Raw genomic sequence first — 23,965 nt, 5'->3', positions numbered from 1 at the left:
CAGAAGTCGCATCTTTTTTGAGCTGTTGTTCCAACTTTCGTAATTATAGAATTATTTTTCTTTTCATACTATCAGAATTAATGCAACTTCCTATTGCACGCAGAACAACGCGATAATAACCCTTTGCGTTCCTTTCGAATCCTACGATAATCCAACAATAAATGTGCTATAATAATTACAATATCGTGGTGCATTGTATTCGTTCTTCTAGATATGTTTTAAATCATAAACATATAAAATGTTCGATGGAGAGTTCAATGCTAGAATAAGAAAGGGATAGTATTGAAAGTATCGCACAGAAAGCTTAGCAAATATTAGCTTCGGCTGACACGAAACGACAAAAAGATAAATAGGACTGCAAAGGGTTAGTCGGAAAGAATTTTTGTTAATATTATTTTATCCGCGTATAAAAACAACGACGATGTAATACACATGTTAGTTTCGACAAAATTATATGTACCTTTACAAATACATACACTTTTAAATTCGTATTAATAATACATTTATGTTTTTCTGATCACTCTCAATCACTTCACTGCATACGATTATACATTAATTCTTTTTTCCTTTTCGTATTTCTTCTTTGTAATTTTTTTTTATTTTTATTTGTAATTTATTAAATTCTTTATAGTTTTTAAGTAACCTCGTAAGTTGTTCTAGCCATATTACCCGTTTATGCAAAGATTTGATTTCATATGAACGCAACACTCTGCACACCACCCTTTCTCCGAAATCCTTTGCTAGAAAGGAATTGTTTTTTTTCAACCACCTCAAACTTTATTCGATCGAGTAGCTTCGCAAAAAATGTACTAATTGGTTATAGTTAATATGATACATACACAATAAGAAAAAGAAATAAGGCTGAAAGAAGTTACTCTCCCTTTTTCTAGATTTTTTTGAGCATTCTCTATCTATCGACATTTGACCATTAGCGCAAAACATAGTTATTTTCTAAATTCTGATCTGGCAGTGTTTCGTACATTAATATTCACGACAATCTTTTCGACAATATTGAACTACTCTACTCGTAAGCTCTCCAACTATGTGTATCATACTAGCCTGTGGTTGCTGACCTAAATACTATAGTGCACCTACGTTTTCTTTTTCCCCATATCTCTACCTTTTTTTTCGACAAAGAAGACATTTTAACATGAAACAAAAAATTACTAATAGTTCTGAGAATTGTATCTTCCATAATATATAATTACCATATATAATTTAGAATATATACAATAAAGAAAATGATTGTCGTGAAATATTATCCTTTTTTCTTAGATTCAAGGATCTACCTTGAAAATATCTCATAATCAAATAATTCTTAATTGATTTGACGAAAAAGTAATTGAAGAACTTCTTCAGTGTTCTTGAGTAAAATAAAATGATCTGCTATTTTCATTTCCTTTCTACATATAGCACGTCAATTCGCGACATCGTCGTCTTCGTGATGCAGTTACTTCATCCTCCCTAGGTCGCGTGGACCTCACAAGACTTTTGACTTTTCGTTTTTACTCCTCAATGAAGGCTCACACTCATTTAACTACTCTAAGGAGCTGCGCTACAGGTACAAAGGTGGAAAGATCGAAATGATAAATTTTAACACTAGGGGAATAGAGATCGTTTGACATGCTGCTACTTCTACCATTCACAAACTGGAAGGGAGCAGAGAGGATAGAGGCAAGGTGAAAGTGTATTCCTTCAAGATCGAAAATTCATTCTACGGGAATCTCCAGCCACTTCTTTTTCTCGTTTTCCATTCTATTATTCAGCCCATAAAACTCCAAACTGCCTTCTCTTATAAAACAAATAACATTCATTATTTTTTCTTTCAAAACCTTTTTATGACTTACGATATTATTGTATCTTTCATACAAAGATACTTCAATTGATATTCTATATCACTTACACAAAGATATTCAATGATGATACACAATCAATGGAATATTCAATGAATGTTGAGTATAGCAAAATGAATTCTAAAATATCGCATGAGAAAATTAAAGGTATTTAAAAAATCAACTAACTAACATAATGAATAGAAAGAAGACAATTGGAGGGCTGAGAATCGTAGTGATATAAATCAGTCCACTAGTATTTTGCATAAAATATCGTTCTGTGTTTATTAATATAAAAAGACTTAATGAATTATGAAATTTTTATGATGCGTGATAGGATAATGCTTTTCGGAGTTGAAGAGCCTATGACGAAATCTAAATTTTCAAAATTTGAACTTATACTACCACGATTCCCAGTCCGTCAATCATTTGATATAAAAGAAAATGGAGCAAGAAGTGGCTGCAGTTACTACCGCTACTTTGGAAGCTACCTTTGAAGTCCACTACAAGACAGGATTTCTGTACGAATGTTATTCCGGTGGTGGAGGTGGTGGTGGTGAGGAACTGGGAGGTGGTCCGCTCGGTAACGGTGGTGGTGTCTTGGGTTCCTGCCGAGTAGACGGAACTGGGATCATGCTTTGACTTTGTCGCATATTCGGTGGTAAGGATGGTGGCGGTACAGACGTATCGATAGCACCGTCTGGTGTCATAATGACGTTACCCGCCGGATACATTGGGTACTGTTGCTGATATTGCGAATAGTACATGACAGGATCGTAAATGTATCCGGCAGGGTTGAACATCGAGGGTGGCGGGTAATTAGCAAAAAAATAAGAATCTGGTTGGGCCTGATTTACGTGGCCAGCCCTCGAGTAGCCTGGATCACCACGAGCCGAGGATGGATGAGGATGATGCGGATTACGGACATTGTTACTATTGTACGTGTCTTGTTGATAGTAGCCGTCGCGCTGGCCGGGAGCACTGTAATGGCCCGCCGATCCTGCTGGTGGTGGACCACGCCCGATATACTGGCGGCCGCCTCTACCGCCTCCACGTACCTTGTTATTGTTGCCCGAATTATAATGTCTGCCATTCTGCCGTTCGCCTAGTCGGTGTTGCCCGTAACCTGCCGAGGAGACCTGCGATTGCTTCTTCGTTGGCGGAACACTAGTTGTTGGACTCTCCTTTACTTCAGAACGATCGCGCTTCCGACTTTCGTTCGTGAATTCTGGAACGATGCTGCTCGAACTGCCCGTCGTTGAGGGCGCGCCGGAACTCCTCGAGATTCCATCCGTTCGGATTTTAATCTTTAGCGGAGCCTGAACTACGGACTGACCCGGTGAACTAGATACACTGTCCGTACCCTTCAGCCGTTCCTTAGGAATAATGATTTTGATACTAGTGTTTTGAGGCGACTTGTTCTTGTCAGTTGGCACTGTACTCGCACCAGTGCTTCCTGTCGATTCTGTGCTCAGATTCAATTTGTCTTTAGGAATTGTAATTTTGATAGGTACCGCAGGCACAGTCTCCTCTCCTTTTTCTTTGTCCTTCTCTCGATGCTTTTCTTTGTCCTTGTCTTTATGCTTGTGTTTGTGCTTCTCTTTACTCTTCTCCTTGTCTTTGTGTTTATGTTTCTCCTTCTTTTTCTTCTTTTCGCTCTTGTGATGCTCCGATCTCTTTTCTTCTACAGGGGGTGCGACGGTTATGGTCGTCGATGTTGGTACAGAGAGAATGGATTCTGTATTTGTTTGTACAGGGCCAGACAGAGCACTTATATCTACAGTCGAAGCTATCATTGGTTCGGTAACCGATGATGGAGGCAGACACTGACTTTGAACAGGTTCCTGCTGTGCGAGCAACATCGAATGAGATATCGATGGTTGATGTTGAGGTTGTGACGGTTGTTCATGTTGAAGTTGCTGCTGTTGCAACTGCTGTTGTTGAAATTGTTCCTGATGAACTTGCTGTTGAGGTGGTATTTGACTAAATTGTTGCATATTTTGTAATAACGATGGCATGGGTGCTAAAGGTTCCTGAAGCAGAGCACTTATACTTTGAGCAGATTTCATTGGAGATAAATATTCTCCTTTAATCTGATGTTCAGCCTTTATTGGTATATCTGTTTTATAGGTTTCCTTTTTAATTTGGAATTCTTGAGGCTCTTGCTTCACTAGATTAGTATCCAGTCCATTCGTCAAACCCTGTTGATTTGATGATATCTGTTGCTGTGTAGGTATTGTGCTAAAACGTGATATCGTTGGCTCAGAATCAAAAGGTTTAATGAGCTCTGGTGGTTTCATATCATTCGCGATTTGGGTGGCTCTACCATTCGCCGATGGATTGTCTCTAATAGGTTGTATCAGTTCTGGTACTCTACCGAGCATCTTAACTGCCTCGAAACTGGACGTCGTATCATCCATTTTTATTTTCACTTGCTGTCCACTTTCGCTAGTGCTACACGTGCGATGTCTTTTATGGGACGTTGCAGAAACATCGTTAGCCGATCGTTTAACCGATTGCGTTTCTTGCTGTTGCAAACCTGGTGGGCTTGCGAAAGGTGATACTAAATTAAAGCCTATCGATGTGTCTGGTACGCGTTCTTGTTTAGGAACTTTTGCAGCCGAAGGCGGCGTCTTTTGTTTAGTCTTAAGCCTCTGTGAATGAGATTCCCGAGGCGTTGGTACTTTCTCTGGACTGAATAGCGATTTTGGCTTACCAGGGGGGGGTTGTAACACATTCTGTTGGATATCGGACGAACTTTTGTCTGTGTCATCATGTCGCGGTCGTTTTTCAGTTTTTGGGTCGTCAAGATTATTCAACGATGATAAACTCGACGACTGAGAATTACTATTTTTAATCGTGTCCTTTAATATCTGTGATACACCATGAGCTGTATGTTGACTGGATATTGTCTTCGAGGATAATGATTTTTGATTAAGCAATGAAACGGAGTTACTCGGAGACTTTTCTTGTGAAAATGAACTCTGGCTAGTATTAAGTTTCACATCGGTCGGCACTGCACCAGAACTACCTTGTAACTTTTCTGACTGATTGTATTTTATATGGTGTGACGACGGCTTTTGTGTATTTGAACTATATGGTACGTCAAGCGTCGGTTTAGATGGAAGTATTGACTTCTCAATTAGCTTTCTAACCTCTTCACACCTCTGCTCCAACGTATCAGACTTTCTTTGTCGATCAACTCTAGCTGGATCTGGATATTTATATGGCTTTTGTTCACTATCTTTCCTATGTTCTACTGGTTTATGCCTTGGATCATACATTCTTTTATCATGACCCTGATGTTTACTTTCTACTCCACTTAATCTGTGCAGATTATGATTATTATTACTAAGTTTCTCCTGTATATTTCCATGAGGCGTTGGCTCTTGTAATGATCCAACATCCGATCTGTGAGTAACGGAATCGGTTATAGAATTATCCAAAGTTGGTTCCTTCGATACGACGTGACTGTGAGAATGAAGAGCACTACCACTACTACAACTACTGCTACTTATACCAGTGTTCGAATTGTACTCTCTTTGTAACCTTTGTCTATTGGGATCGCGATTTGGTTCCCTAGCTTGAGTACTACTCGAGTGCCTCTGGGGCACCGGTTGTCCAACTTTTATATCTGGTCTATGATGATGATTATGATGAAGTGTCTTCTGTCCAAGAGGCAACGGATGTTTGTTCAGCACATTTGTACTAGATACAGGTTTATGGTGATGAGAATGATGCTTATTAATATCCGATACATGACTTGGCGCAACTGATGCTGGAACTGATGCCTTCTCTCTTTCCAAACGCTCGCGTTCTTTCTTTTCTCGATATTCCCGATAATCTACAGGAGGTCTTGCAGGTGCGGGAGCGTTCTGTTTCTTTTCTTCTTGTTTCTCCGCCTGATGAGGTCGATTTGTGTGGAAAGTAGGTCCACCATCGGCCGTCGTCGCAGGAGATTGTACCTTGCGAGGTTCCGCATCCTACACAAAACATTGAGTAAAATTATCTAATAAATTGAAGTTATTATATCAACTTTAATGTAGGATAACAATTCTTTTGTAGTATTTAATATGATATTATGATATGATATATTTAATAAAAATGCTTACAAAGGGTGAGTTCGGTAAACTAGGATGATTGATGCTTGGACTTTGATTAGCGGATATGCTCATTATTTTTCTTTTCAATCTTGATGGGCACTTATCAAATATATGGAGGAATTCTGCTGTAAGCTCTTGTAATAGTTCGGATGTCACACTTTTGTCGACGTACCAGAACCAGTGCTTCCCTTCCGTACTTTGTGGTATCTGTAAGCAAATAATCATCATGTTATAATTTATAGCCAAGTATTTATAGCCAAATACTGTACCTAAATCATATTAATACTTACCTCCCAATTAGACCATTTACATGCAAGATGAATGCAAAAGCAGGCAACTACCGTTGGCTTGTACTGCAGACACATTGTTGTTAAATGTAAGCTGGAAAGAAAAAATCACCTTATAAATTTCTCTTATGAACAGTGAACAGTGAACAGTGAAGACGAATTCTTCGTCAACATTTTTTTTTTTCTTTTTGACGAAATATAACCCAGAGCATAAAAAGAACTGTACTATAAAATCAAAGTACTAGTTCCATTAAACATGGGTAATATCGGGATAAAACCAAGACGAATTTCTTACGATTCGTTGAAAATAATTAACAATATTTCCAATTATATCTTCCGTAAACGGAATTTAATTCCAAAGAGTACGTTTCCAAAACAGTTAAAAAAACAGCATATGTGAATGTGATACTTTTTCGCGATGAGCTACACAAAAATTTACGCATAAATGTTATTAGCTAAAGCAATATGCGATATTTTTCTACATAATAATAATAAACATAAGCCCTACAACACTCTGTTGTATCGTAACAAATTTACCGAAGTTTGCCCCAACATAATCCCATGATAGAGAGATATGTTAAGCTATATATCTTTTTTGTTTGAGAACGCATTATTTCAGGAAATAAAATATCTTATAAATTTACGCTAAAAATTATTTCTTAGTAAAGAAAAATGTATAAACCTCCAAAAATGATTTCTTTGTAACAACAGAGATAGATTAAGGCTTAATTTACATTGATTATTTAGTCGTAATTACAATCTATTCAAATATTATTGATTAAATAATATTTGAATGGATTATAGTAAGACTATGCCCGTATCATAATTTTACTATTTGATTACTATTGTAAAATATAATTTAATGGTATAGCTAATTATCCTTCTTTTATCATTAAGTGTTTTTGGACATTCACTCGTCATTACATTAATTCCACATTCATTTCACTCACGCTTAATTTATTTTGTGCATCTACTGCTTAAAAATAAGTGTATGTAAATATAAAAATAAAAACTGGACAATATATACCGTAATGTAAGAGAAAACGATCAGTCCTTAAGAATATTTCATTTACCTTCAATTATGCAATCCTCATCGTGAACTTAGTTTACGAAATAAACTTCGTTTCGCTTTGGCATACGTTCTCTTTAGAATCAGACATTACCGCGACTGCAACGCAACATTCCTCCCCAAAAGTTACTGTTGACATTTAAACATTCACATTAGAACTGAAGAAAAAAGTAAATGAAATCAAAGTAAACTTTTCTATACTAAATTTCTGTTTCATTTTCATGCTTTGATGTAATATCTCAAATTCATTCATTCAAAAACGTTCCTTTTGAAGCAAAGAATTGTATTATTTATCAAAGATATTTACACAATTTTATTCCACGTTTACTTTGCTTTCTAAGAAAGATATAGGTCAGAATGTTGCGCCAGTGGCTATTGCCTGACAGACATAGCTTGGAAATATACTCCAGCTGGCATCTATTTGACCAGAAGACTGCTAAGAGTAAGTGATACTAGGAAATAATGTGTAGCCACCTGTTAGATGCCATGAAGTATGAAGTCTGGGCTAAGTCCTTGCTCGCTGCAAAAAAAAAATGCAAACATTTAACTAAAATATTTTATAAACAATATCTAAAGTTGTAAGATTTTATAGTTTACTATGTCATCTAGCTTATCATTACAGAATCAATATCTTCACAAAAAATATAGGAAAAATGTAAATGTAGTAAATTAATATTATACAATCCTTTTTAAACATAACATACGTACCTTTAACCAGTTGACAACATCTAACAACATGTGTGTGGGGATGATCAATGGCGACATCAAACCCCAATGTTTGTAGTAGAACATTTTCATTGAACACCAAATCTTGAGCTTGCTCAAGGTATTGCTATAAATCAAAATACGTTGCAATGATTAAATTTATCATTAACTACATACATGTTACTATTGATATTAATCTCTTTTATTTTACCTCAGATCTGACATCAGGTGGGGGCTGATCTCTGTGGAGACACATGTGTGCCATTTTGATAACATGTTCCAACTTGCGTGGTTGTTCTTCTACTTTTGCTGCTAAAAATAGTGCTGCTGCTGCAATTGCATTCCTGTGGAAATGTGACAGCGAGTGGAATACATAAAATCTGTGCATATACACTATTGCTGTGTTGATACATAATTGTGACCTATATTTATCTAATTAAGGAAAATATTAAATAAATAATGTATTATCAACATGTACATAATATTTATAATCAATTATTTATTAAATTTATTAAAATTATATTAAAATTATATATATATTGTACAAATTTCAGCAATATTTGTGCTATACATTATAAATCATGGACAACAACCTTTGTTATTACAATCCATTATAAAAAAAAATATTTTCTGACTTCTTTTGTATCTTATTGTAAAGATATTGTTATATAATTATTTCAAGTAACTACAAAAATAATATTTAAATTATTTAGGAATTAATATATAAACAAATAAAATAATAAAAAATAATATATTACATTAAATATTTTTCATTGGAATACTAGCCACATATTTATATAATTTTTTAATATCTAAAAAATATCTCAACTTCCCATAATAATAAATTAAATAAAAATTACTAAAACAATAAACATAATTGAAACACAGTTCTTAATGATTATTTTTAAATTATTAAATTATATGGTAAGATTAAAAAATGGAGGGCACAACAGATTATACGTAAAAAATTTTATTTAATCTCTATATTACATTAATATGAAAAACTTGGTGAAATAAATCACATAATTTTGATGCATATTCTTGATTTTCATCTGTATTTTACTTATGTTAAGATCTTCTTCATTTATGCTTTCTATCATATTATTAATTTTCATATCTTAATTATTTGTTACTTTACTAAAAGGAAAATATACAAATGAAGAATTCAGAACAAGTTACAATACGAAAAATATAGAGTAATATGAAAAACAAGTATTACACTATATATTAGACATCATTAATGTATTTTGCCTACAATAAGTATTATTATACATGCACTACAGAAAAGTAAAACTACAATTTACTAACATGACTGTCTTTAAAAGAGTTCCACATTTGTAAACTTTTAATTTCAAATAATATGAAGACTATGCTGAAGTTCTCACAATTGGAAAGATAATTAATATGTTTATGATCTTTATAAATATATATCTGAAACATAAAAATATTATAGGAAATAGAAATAGAATTTCTACATACTACATTGGGAAAATATAGCTAAAATATTCCTGAAGTAAAGGGTATTATTAAATATCTAGTATTATTAGTACAAGTTTTAATGCAAAACTAGTGTAAATTTCATAGCTAGTTAATAAGTTAGTACATGTTAAATTTACTATATTACTTTTTATGCAAGCAAAATAGTATCTGATCTGTTTGCAATGTTCACAGTTAATTGTTTTGGTACAGCATGATTTTGAGAATAGAGAATACTACTTGTACAAAATTTTTATTGTGCTCTCTTTGTAACCTTTGTCAATTACTTCTATTACTTTTTGTACTGATATAATGAAACGTCGACAATGCATTATAGTGTAGCATTGATGAACTACCTCCAGTTCCGATCCGATCTTAAGCATACACACACATATATATATATATATATATATACATATATGCATTTGTATACATATATGTACATACATATATAAATGGAAAATATAATAAATAATATACCTGCGTAAAAAATACAAGCAGAAATTGTAGTTCTGGTTGGTACTACTGTCAAACACAGCTTGGCAAACAATGCTACCTTTCCATGACCCTATTCTCTGCCCTCCTTTTGAATACTAAAATTCTAATAAGCACGTTTATTGACTAGCATTATTCTATTATCAATATGAATATACCGAATAGCACAAATATTCCAAAATTCAGCGTATACCAAAGGTAACGTAGTAAAGTTCAATATGGAGAATCGTAATCATGACGCGTGACCTCTTCTTTCGCACGTCACTCATGTTTACAACAAGATAGGAATTTTACGTGAATACCGAAATTTCAAGTATTAAAAGATAAATGTGTAAAGAGAATCCACTCACGTAATCGTATATGATAGTTTAGGGGTGATTTTGAATTGATAGAAAGAATAAAGGAAACGTAAAACGACAATGGGGATAGGGGGAAAGGGAAGTTGAGAAACACGCAACTAAACATGCATTCGTTAAAAGGATACACCACAAGCCGCTGTCCCATATCCTGAATGAAATTCGCTGCCTGCTGCCTGTAGCTCAGTTCCTTATCTGCGTCGATGCCGCATCTTCTGCTCGGCGTATTTGTTAGCTGTTCTTTCGTAAAGTACCATTTTTCGTCAGCCGCCATTTATATGTACACACAACTCGGTACTAACAACGCGCCGACTGGCGGTGAGACACAATGCACAAACAGTAATAAGTGGAAAACTTCACGTCACTACGCTAATCGGAAACCACTCCAGCTCATACTTGTTCAACTTTGTCACAGCGAAACATAACCGCACATCGAATAAATATTTCTCTTTGTAATATGAAGCTACTTTTTCATAAATACTTCAAATTGCCTTCTCTATTATTTTTCTTATTTATTTTATACAATATGCACTTCATATTGAAAAGGTTCCATTTTGAATTCCGGAAATGACGTATTCTGTTTTTTATGTCGTTTGATACGCATGCAACTTCACGGCACTGCTTTGGAATCGTGCAGCAAATGAAAAACCAATTTGAGAAATTCTTTTGTAGGCATTTGTTATATTTTATCCATTTTATGACATGAGACTGCCGTAGTTTAGAGGTTAATACGAAACTTGAAGATATTGTTAAAATTAGTTTATGGACGTTTTATTTGTTTAATAGTTTACAAAATTAGCCTCTTTTCCGTATAATAGTCGTAATAAATTAGTAGAATCAATGTTTCGATAATGCATCACAGTAACGAGATTTATTTTTTAAGATTCGTCATAAAAACTGCTGCATTTTTACGTAAAGTTCCGTAGATTTTTTATTTATAATTAAGGTAAAGTTTAGAGCTCGATATACGTTAAACATTCAAGATAATCAATTATATACGACATTATTTACTGTACGGAAATATCTTTCGAAGTTTCTATTTTTATATTATCGTACACCACATTAAAAAACTTGATTTATTAATTTTTGGCAGGCCATGAGGTTGGTTATGGAAATAATACTATCTCTTTCGAATAGTTTTAATTGCAATAACAAAAATAAAAATTCTGTAATATCTTATCTTGCTTGAGGTACTAAGGTTATTTAACCTTGTCACAACATTTGTGCACTTATAAAATTTATCCCATTTCATTAAAAATAAAAATTGTAAAACGTTACTCTTGTCGATGTGTTGCACAACAAGTTGTAATATCTTCTGGACACCGACGAATGTAATAAATGTATACTTGAATTAATTTAAACTAAATATCAATATAATTCTATATAGCAAACACGTTGTATTGGTTAACTGTAAACACACGTGTGTATCGTAGTTTCAACTTGACTAATATTTTATGACCAACGTCATAACCTACCTGAACTTTTTCTCAGTCTACGATAGGTATGAATCACGTAGTTTATCAATTAGAAGTTTTAGAGCTTTAAACTCCCGGAAGTGACGCAGTGGTCGTTGAGCTAGTAGTATGTGTTTGCAGTCAATGTTACCCCTGTAGTAGCGTCCCGTTATCTTTGTCCTATTGAAGGATCCAGTGTGTCTTTCGAGTTGTTTATCATTTATTTGTATATAACTTCAGACTTGCTGCACAATCGCCAATAATTTACATTTCACGATATCTTAATCTTTTTTTCATTCTCTCGATATATCCAGAAATACGCTGACGGTGACAAGCGTGATACAATTGGCACTGTCTTTCCTTCACGGAAGAATTGATGTAAGAGATCACAGTAAGTTTCTAACAGAATAATGCTTCGCGGCTTTTTTAAGTCCCGCTCAGTTTCGTTTTATTCGAATTTTCACAAAAACCAATCACATGTCCGTCTCATTCTTTCGAAATCCGTACATACATCAATGAGACTTCATTCAACATCTCACGTATAAAATGGCGGCGATTACCACTTGTTACATATACGTTTTATATTACAATTTTATTTTATAAAATGGATATAAATTCGAACATTTGTAATAAGTTATGTATACTATAATTTTTTATATTTAAAATATCGTTCGTTATCGAAATTATTTTCAACGAATGAAATTAATAAAATTCTTTTGTTTTCCGCTGTAAATTCTCGCGCCAAATTTGAAATTAGAATATGAGAAAATCACACTATTTTGAATTTTATTTTCAGAAATAATTCATAAAATGCAGTTATCTTGCGATTTTTTCTTATGCGTTATGAAGGGCTTATAATAAAATTTTATAATTTTTATTTATTTCATAGGTAAGTTATGTTCCGTATCCCAAAAACAACAATGCCTGTGACTATTGTAGCCACAAAAAAGCCCAAACAAACGCAAACGTGCTTATATTCATCTTATGAATGCTCACAACCTTGTCTTGACGGATATACTTATTGCGCCAAGCATATTCTTGAGGATCCAAATGCACCTTTCAAGCAATGTGGCTTTGTATATAATAGTAATGGCAGAAAATGTCAAAATCCTGCACCAAAATTGGATAGAAGAGATATTTTGTATGTATCAAATGTAAATTTAGTGAATATTTTGTTTTTTATGTATTTTAAATTATGTATGAAAAATCTATCTTTAATATATATATACAGATATTGTAATGAGCATGCTAGAAAAGCTCAAATAGCACGTATAAAATCTACAGCAAGACATTCTTTACCACAGACACCTGAAATGCTCTTACTTAATTTAAGTCACTATGTTAAGAAAACAGATTCAAGTACTGAAGATACCGAAGATGAAGAAAGAAAAATCAAAGCATTAGACCCTTTTAGTATGTTTTGATCTAGTAGTCTGTTAATAAAGGAAAAATTAAAGCTGATTTTAAATTAAATGGGAATATCATATTAAAATCGTTTTTTAGCTGAAGTTGATGCATACAGAGTAAATGCAAGTGGAAGTGATATTTTGGATTATGCAAGTTCCTCTGATAGCGATATTGAACCTACAACAGTGACTGATACTTTAAGAGGAAGTTATCTTGATGATAGTGATAATGAAAGTTTATACAGTGCACAAGAAGATCCTTTAAAGTAAGAATACACTTATATATAATTACTTATACTAATTTATTATTTTACTCTGTTCTGTAGAACAACAGCTAGCTTGCTTTGGCTTGAGCAAATCTTAAAAATGGTATTATATCAATTGTCTTTATCTTTACTTACTTTCCTTTCGTAGTTGCTTTTTGCAAAAATTAAACAGTAATTTCTATGGAATCATTAGTATTAATTTTTTAAGGCATGCTGGAATTTTTACTGCTGAGGAGGTGATCTACATTGCACGAGAAAAACTAATTAGACTGCAATCACTTTACATAGATCAGTATAGAAGACTGCAGTACATATTAAGAGAGAAAAGACGAAAGTATCTACATGCACTTAAAAAGGAAAAGGAAACATTATGTAGTATACATGATCAACCAAAAGAAACTGCAAAAGAAAAGAAAATTTATGAAAAATTAAAAGCCTTAAATCGTTATCATAGACGAAGTGGAGCTGAAGCTATATTATATAGAAAATCTTTAGAACGTAGAGCACAGGTTAAATGCAATTTTATTATTTTGTATAATATATAGTGTTAATATAATATACGATGATAATAAAAATTATAATTATGTATTCATTATAGGCAACTGAAGGACCCACACAAAAAATACCAAGTATATCAAAATGTATCTTTACAGAAGGTGGAGTAAAATGTGGAGAGAGAACCCTTCCTGCTGCAAAACATTGCCGCAAACATATCCTTAAAGTAAAATAATTTTATTTAATTACATAATCACAACCAACATAAAAAATGTATAAAATATTTAACAAATTTTACTATGTTAATAGGATCAACATCAAGTTTTATTCAAAGCATGTGGAGCAATTCGAGCAGATATAGAGTGTCATGAACCAGTACCTGTAATTTTTGATACAAATTGCGTGTTTCACATGAACTTACCATCTGAATGTAAATTAGAAACTATGAAGGTAAATATTTAAACAGATATTTTCATTGATAAATGTGATATAACAATATTAATTTTATTTATTATTACACAATATTCAGTTTAAAGAATCAAAACCTGAAGCACAGGAAATGTCAGCAACAGATAATCAATCTGTGGAAATTGATGTAGTAGGAGAAATTCAAGAAATTGATCCAGATGATGATATGGCAGGATTAATGAGAGAGATGAGTGATGCTGCACATATGAAACCAGTATTTAATGAAAGTTTAAATAGTGAAGCTAGCACAGATACAGCTTTTAGTTTATCAGCACAGATGAGTGATAGAGATGATCTTGTTTCTGTGTGACAAGCTCTTTTTCTATGACTTCAAATCATAGAATGTTAATGTTTGTTGTTACATAATTATGCAAATTTTATTTATGAATTTTATTCAACTTAACTATATTCTTACCTGTATATTAAGTGCCTAAAATTAAAAGTGATATGAACTCAAACATGAATATTGTGTGACAACAAAGGATATGTGTATCATTCAGAATAATAGTGGTGTATTTCGAATTTTATTAAAAACAAAACTATACCACATACATGCTCAAGACGATTTTTAAGTATTAGTATAACAATGAAGTTTCTCCATACGTACTACATTTACCATATTAAAATATTGATAACATTTCGTTACTTGTACTTGAACGATCCAAGAACATTTCACAAAAGCTTGTTTTTCTTGAAAAATCAATAATGGAAGTTACACTATTATTATTCTAAACTACTCATATGTATTGATATAATTTATATGTTCATGTATTTGTGTACATGTGCAGTTACTAACAATCATTTTCATTTGTAAATATTGTGATAGCCACTGTCACCTTTTCATTGTACAACTTCAAAAATAAAATACAAATGCACCTTCTTAAATGATTATTTTATTTCCTCTATTATGACATTTTTCCAATAAATTATTATTTCAATATTATTTATTTTTTGATATTGTGTTTCGTTTGATACTAAAGTTAATTGAGGAGAATATAATGGTCACTACAAATAAAGGATTAAGTATAGCATCTTAGAATAACTATTAATAAAGTAGTTATCAAAATGTATTACAGCAAATAAGAACAAATTTGCTTAAAAAAACAATGAGCTCAAAACAATGAAATATTCTTTTTTAGTATAAAGCAACAAATTTACTATTTCCACTTATATGTAAGAGAAATTAAAATCTTCCATAGGATAGAGTAATATATGAACATTTTTCCAAAAACTAACGTTTATGCTTTCCATTTAAATTTTTACAAAAAGCGCAAATCATTTAGTTAAATACATTAGTATTAATATAAGATATAATGTAAGAAAGTATTTTGCTTACAAGAATATAACACTTTTTTTCAATTTTTACATTTTCTGTAAAAAAATACATAGTTATTGATCATGGTATTAATCATTAACATACAAACAAAATAAATGTAACTTACAATAAGTAGATGAGGTTTTACCATAATTTGGTTGTTTAAATAGTAAATTTTTTAAGTAATAAAAAAGTGCACAATATATGTTTTGAAAATGAATGTTCCACTTCATTACAACAATAAATGCACTGTATAGAAATAATTGCAAACAAATTTTGTTTAAAACACAGTTTTAGAAAATTGAAGATATTTCAGTTTTTTTTACAATCGTAAATAATGGTTGTATTTTCTTATGTAAGTACAGCTAAAAATATTTAGCTCAGAAATTTTAATTGTGTATTATCTTAAGACATGCAGATATGTACATATAATTGTAATTACCAATTCAACAATTGATAATTACTGTGGCAGTATGAGTATTTAAAATTTTTAATATATCCAATTTTGAATAGTGATTTACCGCCTCAGTTTATCTGTGTCCATACTTGATGCATTTACTTTGTGTATAAGTGTGTCTATAGTTACATAAAACTAGAATATGTACTCTGTGACATTATCAGTAATCATCTTATTTGGTAGTTACTAAAACACAAACTTATATACAGGGTGGTTGGTAACTGGTGGTACAAGCAGAAAGAGGGTGATTCTACGCGAAAAAAGAAGTCGAAAATATAGAATAAAAATTTTTCGTTTGAGGCTTTGTTTTCGAGAAAATCAACTTTGAATTTTCGCTCGGTACGCGTGCACTTTATCACGTCTCGTTATAACGGATCTCACTGTAGATCGTTGTCTCGATGGAAAAATTAAAAAAAAAAATAAAAAAAAAATTTTTATTCTATATTTTCGACTTCTTTTTTCGCGTAGAATCACCCCCTTTCCGCTTGTACCACCAGTTACCAACCACCCTGTATATGCACTTTCTTGATAGTATTGTATGATATTTAGAACTTTGTGCAAATGCAGAATAATTACAATAAAACAATTTGAAAGAAATAAGCACCAAAGATTAAAAAAATAAACATTTTCATACTAGTTTAAAATGCATTTATGATCAAGGTGTCTAATTTTCCATAATTTAATAATAAATGACTTGATAACACCGCTTTTTCTTTCTGATCTTATAATTCAACTAATATATATCTATTTCAGCTTAAAATTATCATAAAGCATATAGAGCACTTTGTTAACTTTTATAATAATACATTCATGATAGAATTACGTATAACATTGATTCAATTACAAAGTATTTATCTGAAGCTGTATTTATCTAAATTATTATATCAAAATAAAGAATGCAATTATTAAATATATCACAATTAAACTTGGGTACTGATACAATAATAATTGTAAAACACATACATATCATGTAAATGCTAGGTGTCTGATAACTAAGGAGATAATATAGATTTTAATTATAATTGTTACAACAGTCAATACATATTCATACAGACACATATCTCACCTAAATATAGAATGAAAATGTTCATATTGTTTATAGAGAATCGGGTACATTAAACTAAAAATATTTTAACTAAAATAAATGTCAATGAAGTAATAGCTATTCAATTTTTGTACACAATTTTTCTTATATTAATTAGAACATTACATCTCTCATTTTTTACGATGTAAGCCAATCATAATTTACAATTAATAGACTTAAAATAAAGAACTGCATGGCATTTTCACAAATTTATGTGATTTTAGTAATAAAATATAAAAAATTATCTGGTAAAAATTGATTACAATTACCTATCTTTATAATAATTTATCAAATAAATTGCAAAATGTTCAACTTTTAGCTTGAATCCTCACTGTTTTTATTGTTTTCAAAGAACGCAATATCTCAAATATAATTTTTAATAAGCATACTTCAAATATTGTCGTTGCATTTGAATTACCTAACTTTCTTCAAGTTGTTTAGCTCATTTGTTCTTGTGCACCGAATACTCTTAATATTGTAAAACATTTATTCCATTATAGTACCTTCTTAAGTTTTTAATAACAAACTATGTTGCTATCAATAAGAAATCTTATGCTAAATGTGAGAAGGAGAAAAAGTAAATTGTTTATATTATAGTAACAGTAAATATTGTTTCGGTAAGAATGGGCAGTCAAAGCTTTATTGACTTAATTGTTGACTGTAAATATAGTTCTAGGAAGTACTGCAAGCTTACCATTGTTCAAAAAACTTGTCAGTCTTTGTAAATTTAATCACTGAATATATTTTTAAGATCGTGTTCATAGAGCGCTATAATTAACATTATTCCAAGGCCACACGATAGCCCTAACGCTTGTAAAATACATTGCCATTGAGAACTACGCTCCACAGAGTGACTTGAAGATAATTCTGGAATCTATATAAAACATTTGATGCTTAATTATAATTACGACTAATTAAATGAATTAAAATTATACTCACCATATCTACTAATGCTATATATATAAACATTCCTGCAGCAGCTGCAAATATCCAACTACTTATAGCAGGAGTGCTCCCTAATAATACTCCAAATATCATACCAAACAAACAAAGTATGGAAGATAACACATTATAAAAAACAGCTTGTTTAGCACTCATACCAGCTTTTAACAAAACTGCAAAATCTCCTGTTATAAAGGAATAAAGGATAAAAATTCTGAATATTTTATAAGATTTAATAAGTTATTTATCTACTATAAGTTATGTTTGTATAATGTACCTATTTCATGAGGTAATTCGTGACAAAATACAGCTATTGCTGTGGAGAAGCCACCCGCTATATTTGCTGAAAAAGCAGCGCCTATAGCCATACCATCTGTGAAATTATGCAAACCATCACCCATTACTACCATCCAAGCAACACTAGACATAGATTCAGGTGCAGAATGAACGTGGCCTAAACAAATTTTTAAATTATATCGTTTAACAAATATTATATCAGAGATAAGATAATATATTTAATAGTACCATGTGAATGAGTATGACCATGATGTTTCATTTCATGTTCGCGTATAATAACAGTATAACTTTCTGATTCATTTAAAGGTATATCTGCACCATCTGTATTTTTTTTAGTATTTACAATTGAATCATCTAATCTCCAATCTTCGGTTGGTTTCTTCTCTACATCATTTGTCATAATTTTTGAAACTGAATTGCAGTTAGACGTCAATGGTTTTTCCTCCTCAATCACAGGAGGTCTCTCATGGTTATTATGTTGACGGTTATGATGATTATCTGAATAATAAATATCCTCTTTACCATAAATAACATTCTTTAAAACATAGAATTAAAAGCATTAAATATTTCATTAAAACCTTGACTAAATCGTGGCATTATACCTTGATCCGTGCTAATTTCACCATAACAATATGGATACGACGAATATTTATGTTTGCAAAGTTTCTCTCCAACAACATTGCTGTTTGGTCCATCAGTTTCTCTCATTACTCGAACACGTGATGGAAGCTAAAATTATAAACAGTTTTTATTAAAAAGTTTATGTATTTTATACACATATTAGAAAAATTTATATATTTTTATTTATCCTAATATCTTTTTAGACCTAATATTTACCTTATTGCGACGTTGTCGAAGTTTCCTCCATTCTGCTAACATCGTTAAAGCTTTCTCCGTAAAAAAGAATAATGCAAGACCCATCATTGCAACTAACCCTTTCCACATATTCATGTTGTGTTCTTCTTTAGAATCTAATTCAACATGGTCATTATGAATATGTTCGTGATTATGATGTGACATCATTGCCTAAGAGAAGAATAATTCTTTCTTATGTAGTAATATAATTTATTTTCTTTATGTTAAAAAATTATACTTATATTATATAACATCTTACATGTGGTAAAAGATGAATAAGAGCATCACCACACAATGTTCCTACAGCAAGTGCAACTAAAAATTGCAATAATTGATGATAATAAATTTTACCCATGAAAGGTATAACAGCTACACCAAGTAAACCACAGAGACTGATTATTAGAATACTGATTGTTGAATAGGCCCACACTAAATAGGAAAGTCATGTATTTAGAATTCTATAATACTTAAAAATATCAAAGTCTAATTGATATTATATTGATTATATACCTTGAACCATATTTCGAGTAACGTCTTCTCCGTGATATTTGTTAATTATTGGCTTATAATTCTCTGGTACACGAATACATCCATTTCTCTCTGAGCTTGATTCACCTGCTAGTTGGTAAACAAGAGCTGGACACACGCGTTCAAAAAGCCAACTTGGTAATGTTGAATTATTATTAGTGATCAAATTGTATGGCATATCTCTTGCAACAGTACTTAATAATTCTTTACTACTTAAGCACTGAAATAGCGAGATTGTCATTTATGAGAAATATTTAATTACTTAAGAAAAAAATTAATTTATTTGATTTCTGTATGATAGATTGTAATCTTAATTGTTATAATTTATCTCACCCGTTCCTTTTTAGCTCCATTTTCATATTCTGGTAGGCCATTATTTTGTAAATTCTTTGACTTGTCTACACAAAGAAAAAATTATATATTTATTCATAGTACTGAAAAAAAACTTATACTGGAAAGTTTTGCATAATATTATTTAATCTAAAAACATAAATAATTCATATAATAAATGTGTTCAAAAAAGACAGATTGGAAAAATATTATAATACAATATAATATAATACAAAATATAATAAAAATATTATAATATGTGTCTTCATAATAACAACATTGTTATAATAGGATATGACTGATAATAGAAAAATGTCAGTTATCTACATAGAGGATAACATTACACATGATATGATTATTTAACCACTGATATCTTGTACAGACAATAGAAGTATTATCAAATTTTGTTTATTCATTCATAACTGCAGAATGAATGTTACAGATTCTTTTTAATATTTAACTATGTTTTCCTAGCTTTATTTTATGCATTAAATACATTTATTTCATAAGATATCATGAATACATTTTAATATAATTGTAAATAAGCATCCAATGAAATCAATAAATAACTCTATGAATTAATGAATCAAGGTCAATTGAAAAGGAGTTTGAACTCTTAAGTTAAGCTAAATTATTATGATCAAGATGATTCTCATATTGAATAAAGATAAAATATTATCAGCTTATATATACATAAGAGCAGATGTAGCTTTATTTCTTATTATGATTGATAGGTTGGTAATTGGTAATTAGAAGTAGTATACCATGTATGTATAATATAGACTGATCTTCAAATAAATTCTTAAATATAAATTCTTTTTTAATTATTATTAAATTAATTTAAGTTCTTCAATTCATTAAAGAGATGTGTTTCTAATAATGATTTAATCAATAAATTAAATAACTTACCCAGTGGATTTTCATTTTGACTAGTAACAGTATTATGATTTTCTACGCTTGATATATCTGTTAATAATCTCAATAGTCCTAACTTTTTTAATAATTTTTCAAAGCCTTCCATTGTTATGCTTGTACCATCTCCATAAGCTTCAAAAATCTTTTCAATGAAATATTTTTCATCTATAATATCTACATTTCTTTTTGTCCTAATCCTGTTAAGAGGATTTTGATCTCCATTAAATTGTGCTGCATTTAATTCATTATTGTGCATAATTTCAATTTGGCCTAGCCTTTCTAATATTTCTATATCTTCTAAGCTGTTTGGATTTCCTCTAGCTCTTCTCTGGATAAGCTCTTCCTCTATTATTGGGATTTCAACATTTTCGTTAACTTTTACAATTTCTGTGTTTTTGTTTTTAGTATAGATTTCATTTGTGGCAATTGGTACCAATAATATAGTTTTGCTTCTGCTATTGTTATCTAACACATTCGAAAATTCAACAGCACCATTGTTATAAGCACCTAGATTATTTAAATTTAATTTTCTCACATCCCTCTGCTGTGTATCTTTGGATTTTATTAATAACCAAGATGGTTGTAATTGTTCATTAGGTCTTAACTGCTTCTCAGAGTTAGCAAAATTATGAGTTGTTTGTCCCGCTGTTGAGAATTCAGTATGTGCTGAACATGGAGTGTGTGCAGCACATAAAACACAAACTACACAAACTGTGACAAAATGATGTGACATGTTGTATATTCTGTAAAATGAAATAAAAGATTTTGATTTAAATATAGTTAATTTATATGTATATGTACATATGTGAAACCTTATATTTACCAACCTTTATTACCAAATAATGTTAAAGTATATTCAAACTATTATACAGCATTATGGTCTATTCAAAAAATCATTACATCACAGTATAGGCAATAAGATATTACATCAAATAGGAAGTAGCTATCTATGCAACAATCACAGTGATAATGAATCCAATTACAGCTAACAATGTTACTGATTATATATCATATATTTGTTTAAAAAAGAAAATCATACATTACATTTATAAATTCAGAATATATTATAAAATGTAACTAGTTGATCAGTTAAGTTAATAGATTTTATTATGAAGAATAAATAACAACATTGTGAATAACAATAAAAATAATTATTTAATATTTAATTTTTCTATATGCAAATGATAAATATAATTTACAATTTTTTATAGTACTAATATTTAATAAAACAAATTCATCATTGCCTTATGAAATCATAGATATAAATTATATATTTTTTACACTGAAATGTAATTTGCAAATGTTACAATAATAATTTAGTGCTTTTTCAATGTTCCTTGCATTACAACTTCCAAAAGTGAATACTACAAATATATTATTATTTCTATTTATAAAAAATACAGATTAAATTTTGATCAGCACATTATTCTGTATATTACAGATATCAATATTGTAGATAAGATTGACAAAATGAATATGCTCTACAATAATAGCAATTGATCTAAGCTTAAGTGGTGATTAATTTCATTCTAAAGAATGAATATATTTTCATAACAATAGATATAACAAAGACTAAAATTAAGCTTTAATATCATCTCCTCAATGAAATTTTAATAATTATTGCAATATATCAAATAAAAAACGAGTATTTTACTTAATTATCGTTATACATCTACTTTTTTGCTACACATGAAATTTACAAATACATAATTATAATTTTTATCACATAAATTAAAATTGTAAATAAGAAAGAAAAAGATTTTAATCGCGCACAAAACATATAATTTAGCTATCTTGTCAACTGATTCTATCGACGGCGGTATATAATGAATAACAAATTCAAAGCACACAATTTTCATTTATAAGTCGTGTATTAATCCATCGTAAATTACACACTTTCATTTAAATGTTAAGTAAAAAAATTACGAATGCACAACAACTCGATAGCTCCCACTCGATATGGAAATGTTAACCAACCAATACAAATATAACTAATCTCAGTTTGTAGAGTAGAAAAACACATAATACAGTAAAAGATGAAAAAGCGCGCATTTTATGAGACAAAACTACGTGAACGAGTCAGAATGCGTGCGCGACGTATCGTATCCGAAATAGTCAAGGTGTTCGATGTTGCGGTCGTTCCTTCAAAAAACCGTATTTTTAGCTGTCAAAAAGAGAAGGAGATTCATGGTTATCGCCCTCCTTACCCTACCCCGCATTCTGTCCATGACAGAATTTAGAATTTAGGTTAGAAAGGCGGTCTCCCGCTTTAATACAAAAAAAAGAAGTGTCAAGTTTTGGCTCGAGACCCGACTGTTTTTTGTCAGTATACGATATCAGATGAACGGTCACCGGATTACACTATAATAGCACACTGTCATCTAATTACCTTTATTCAATCAGTGAAACAAAATTCCCGCTAGGAAGTGGCATATGCTAATTGATCGAGACGCGCTCACCAGCTTGCGGAAAGCTCGCGAAGTCCCACGTTAACGTAAGAAGAATCTTGTACTTCTACTCTTGTCTCTGTCCCCTTTCTTCCCTCCTCGACCAACCACCGATCCAACTCCACCGCGTGCAACAAGTATACTCTGAACATAGTAGACTGGCGAACTTCGAGCCAGGACCGACAAACTTCGAAAAATTCTTCGATATTACGCGATCATTGGTTCAAGGTGGTACTGTCGCGACTCCGTACGTTTCAACTGGTTTCAAATTTCAACGGGTCATATTGCCAGCACTGTTCCTATGCGGCGCTATCCTCCAACCTATTCTAATGAAAATTCTTAATCAAGGACTTGTCTTATTTCAGATTCAACTTATTTTTTCC

At 31.2% G+C, this 23,965-nt stretch overlaps 3 protein-coding genes and 1 long non-coding RNA gene across 11 annotated transcripts; 1 reads left to right on the top strand and 3 right to left on the bottom strand.

The window, feature by feature from the left end:
- Positions 1-1,997: 1,997 nt before the first annotated feature.
- On the bottom strand, positions 1,998-10,626 carry LOC138186763 (cyclin-T). 2 transcript variants are annotated; one of them, XM_069126913.1, is made up of 7 exons: positions 10,452-10,626; positions 8,208-8,418; positions 8,000-8,123; positions 7,766-7,811; positions 6,226-6,316; positions 5,945-6,142; positions 1,998-5,815 (listed from the first exon to the last, which is right to left on the bottom strand). In XM_069126913.1, exons 1-7 carry the CDS (start codon positions 10,595-10,597, stop codon positions 2,363-2,365), a joined length of 4,269 nt encoding a protein of 1,422 aa, XP_068983014.1. In that variant the 5' UTR covers positions 10,598-10,626; the 3' UTR covers positions 1,998-2,362. The 2 variants fall into 2 exon arrangements, with proteins under 2 accessions (XP_068983014.1, XP_068983016.1); XM_069126915.1 differs by lacking the exons at positions 7,766-7,811; positions 8,000-8,123; positions 8,208-8,418; positions 10,452-10,626 and adding exons at positions 7,296-7,420; positions 7,599-7,758.
- An 821-nt stretch (positions 10,627-11,447) lies between these two features.
- LOC138186721 (uncharacterized) lies at positions 11,448-11,922 on the bottom strand. The gene is made up of 2 exons (XR_011174972.1): positions 11,799-11,922; positions 11,448-11,731 (listed from the first exon to the last, which is right to left on the bottom strand). It is a non-coding gene; the product is annotated as an uncharacterized LOC138186721 (long non-coding RNA).
- On the top strand, positions 11,890-15,056 carry dgt1 (KAT8 regulatory NSL complex subunit dim gamma-tubulin 1). Of its 2 annotated transcripts, none has more exons than XM_069126840.1 (8): positions 11,890-12,155; positions 12,667-12,918; positions 13,009-13,190; positions 13,281-13,449; positions 13,658-13,958; positions 14,048-14,170; positions 14,254-14,394; positions 14,474-15,056. In XM_069126840.1, exons 2-8 carry the CDS (start codon positions 12,674-12,676, stop codon positions 14,720-14,722), a joined length of 1,410 nt encoding a protein of 469 aa, XP_068982941.1. In that variant the 5' UTR covers positions 11,890-12,155; positions 12,667-12,673; the 3' UTR covers positions 14,723-15,056. The 2 variants fall into 2 exon arrangements, with proteins under 2 accessions (XP_068982941.1, XP_068982940.1); XM_069126839.1 differs by having other exon boundaries at positions 11,891-12,168.
- A 612-nt stretch (positions 15,057-15,668) lies between these two features.
- Positions 15,669-23,749, bottom strand: LOC138186719 (zinc transporter foi). Of its 6 annotated transcripts, none has more exons than XM_069126834.1 (13): positions 23,525-23,749; positions 23,032-23,299; positions 21,963-22,082; positions 21,130-21,878; positions 20,224-20,288; positions 19,873-20,110; positions 19,622-19,791; positions 19,345-19,533; positions 19,110-19,236; positions 18,736-19,005; positions 18,488-18,664; positions 18,208-18,395; positions 15,669-18,142 (listed from the first exon to the last, which is right to left on the bottom strand). In XM_069126834.1, exons 4-13 carry the CDS (start codon positions 21,866-21,868, stop codon positions 17,996-17,998), a joined length of 2,310 nt encoding a protein of 769 aa, XP_068982935.1. In that variant the 5' UTR covers positions 21,869-21,878; positions 21,963-22,082; positions 23,032-23,299; positions 23,525-23,749; the 3' UTR covers positions 15,669-17,995. The 6 variants fall into 6 exon arrangements, with proteins under 6 accessions (XP_068982935.1, XP_068982939.1, XP_068982937.1 ...); XM_069126838.1 differs by lacking the exon at positions 23,525-23,749 and having other exon boundaries at positions 15,669-17,823; positions 17,963-18,142; positions 23,032-23,517; XM_069126836.1 differs by lacking the exon at positions 23,032-23,299.
- Positions 23,750-23,965: the final 216 nt, after the last annotated feature.

Source organism: Bombus flavifrons, chromosome 14 (genome assembly GCF_040668555.2).
Source record: "Bombus flavifrons isolate JBK064 chromosome 14, iyBomFlav1_principal, whole genome shotgun sequence".
In the NCBI taxonomy this organism is placed as follows: Eukaryota; Metazoa; Arthropoda; class Insecta; order Hymenoptera; family Apidae; genus Bombus; species Bombus flavifrons.
This window is presented reverse-complemented; position numbering and strand designations above follow the sequence as displayed.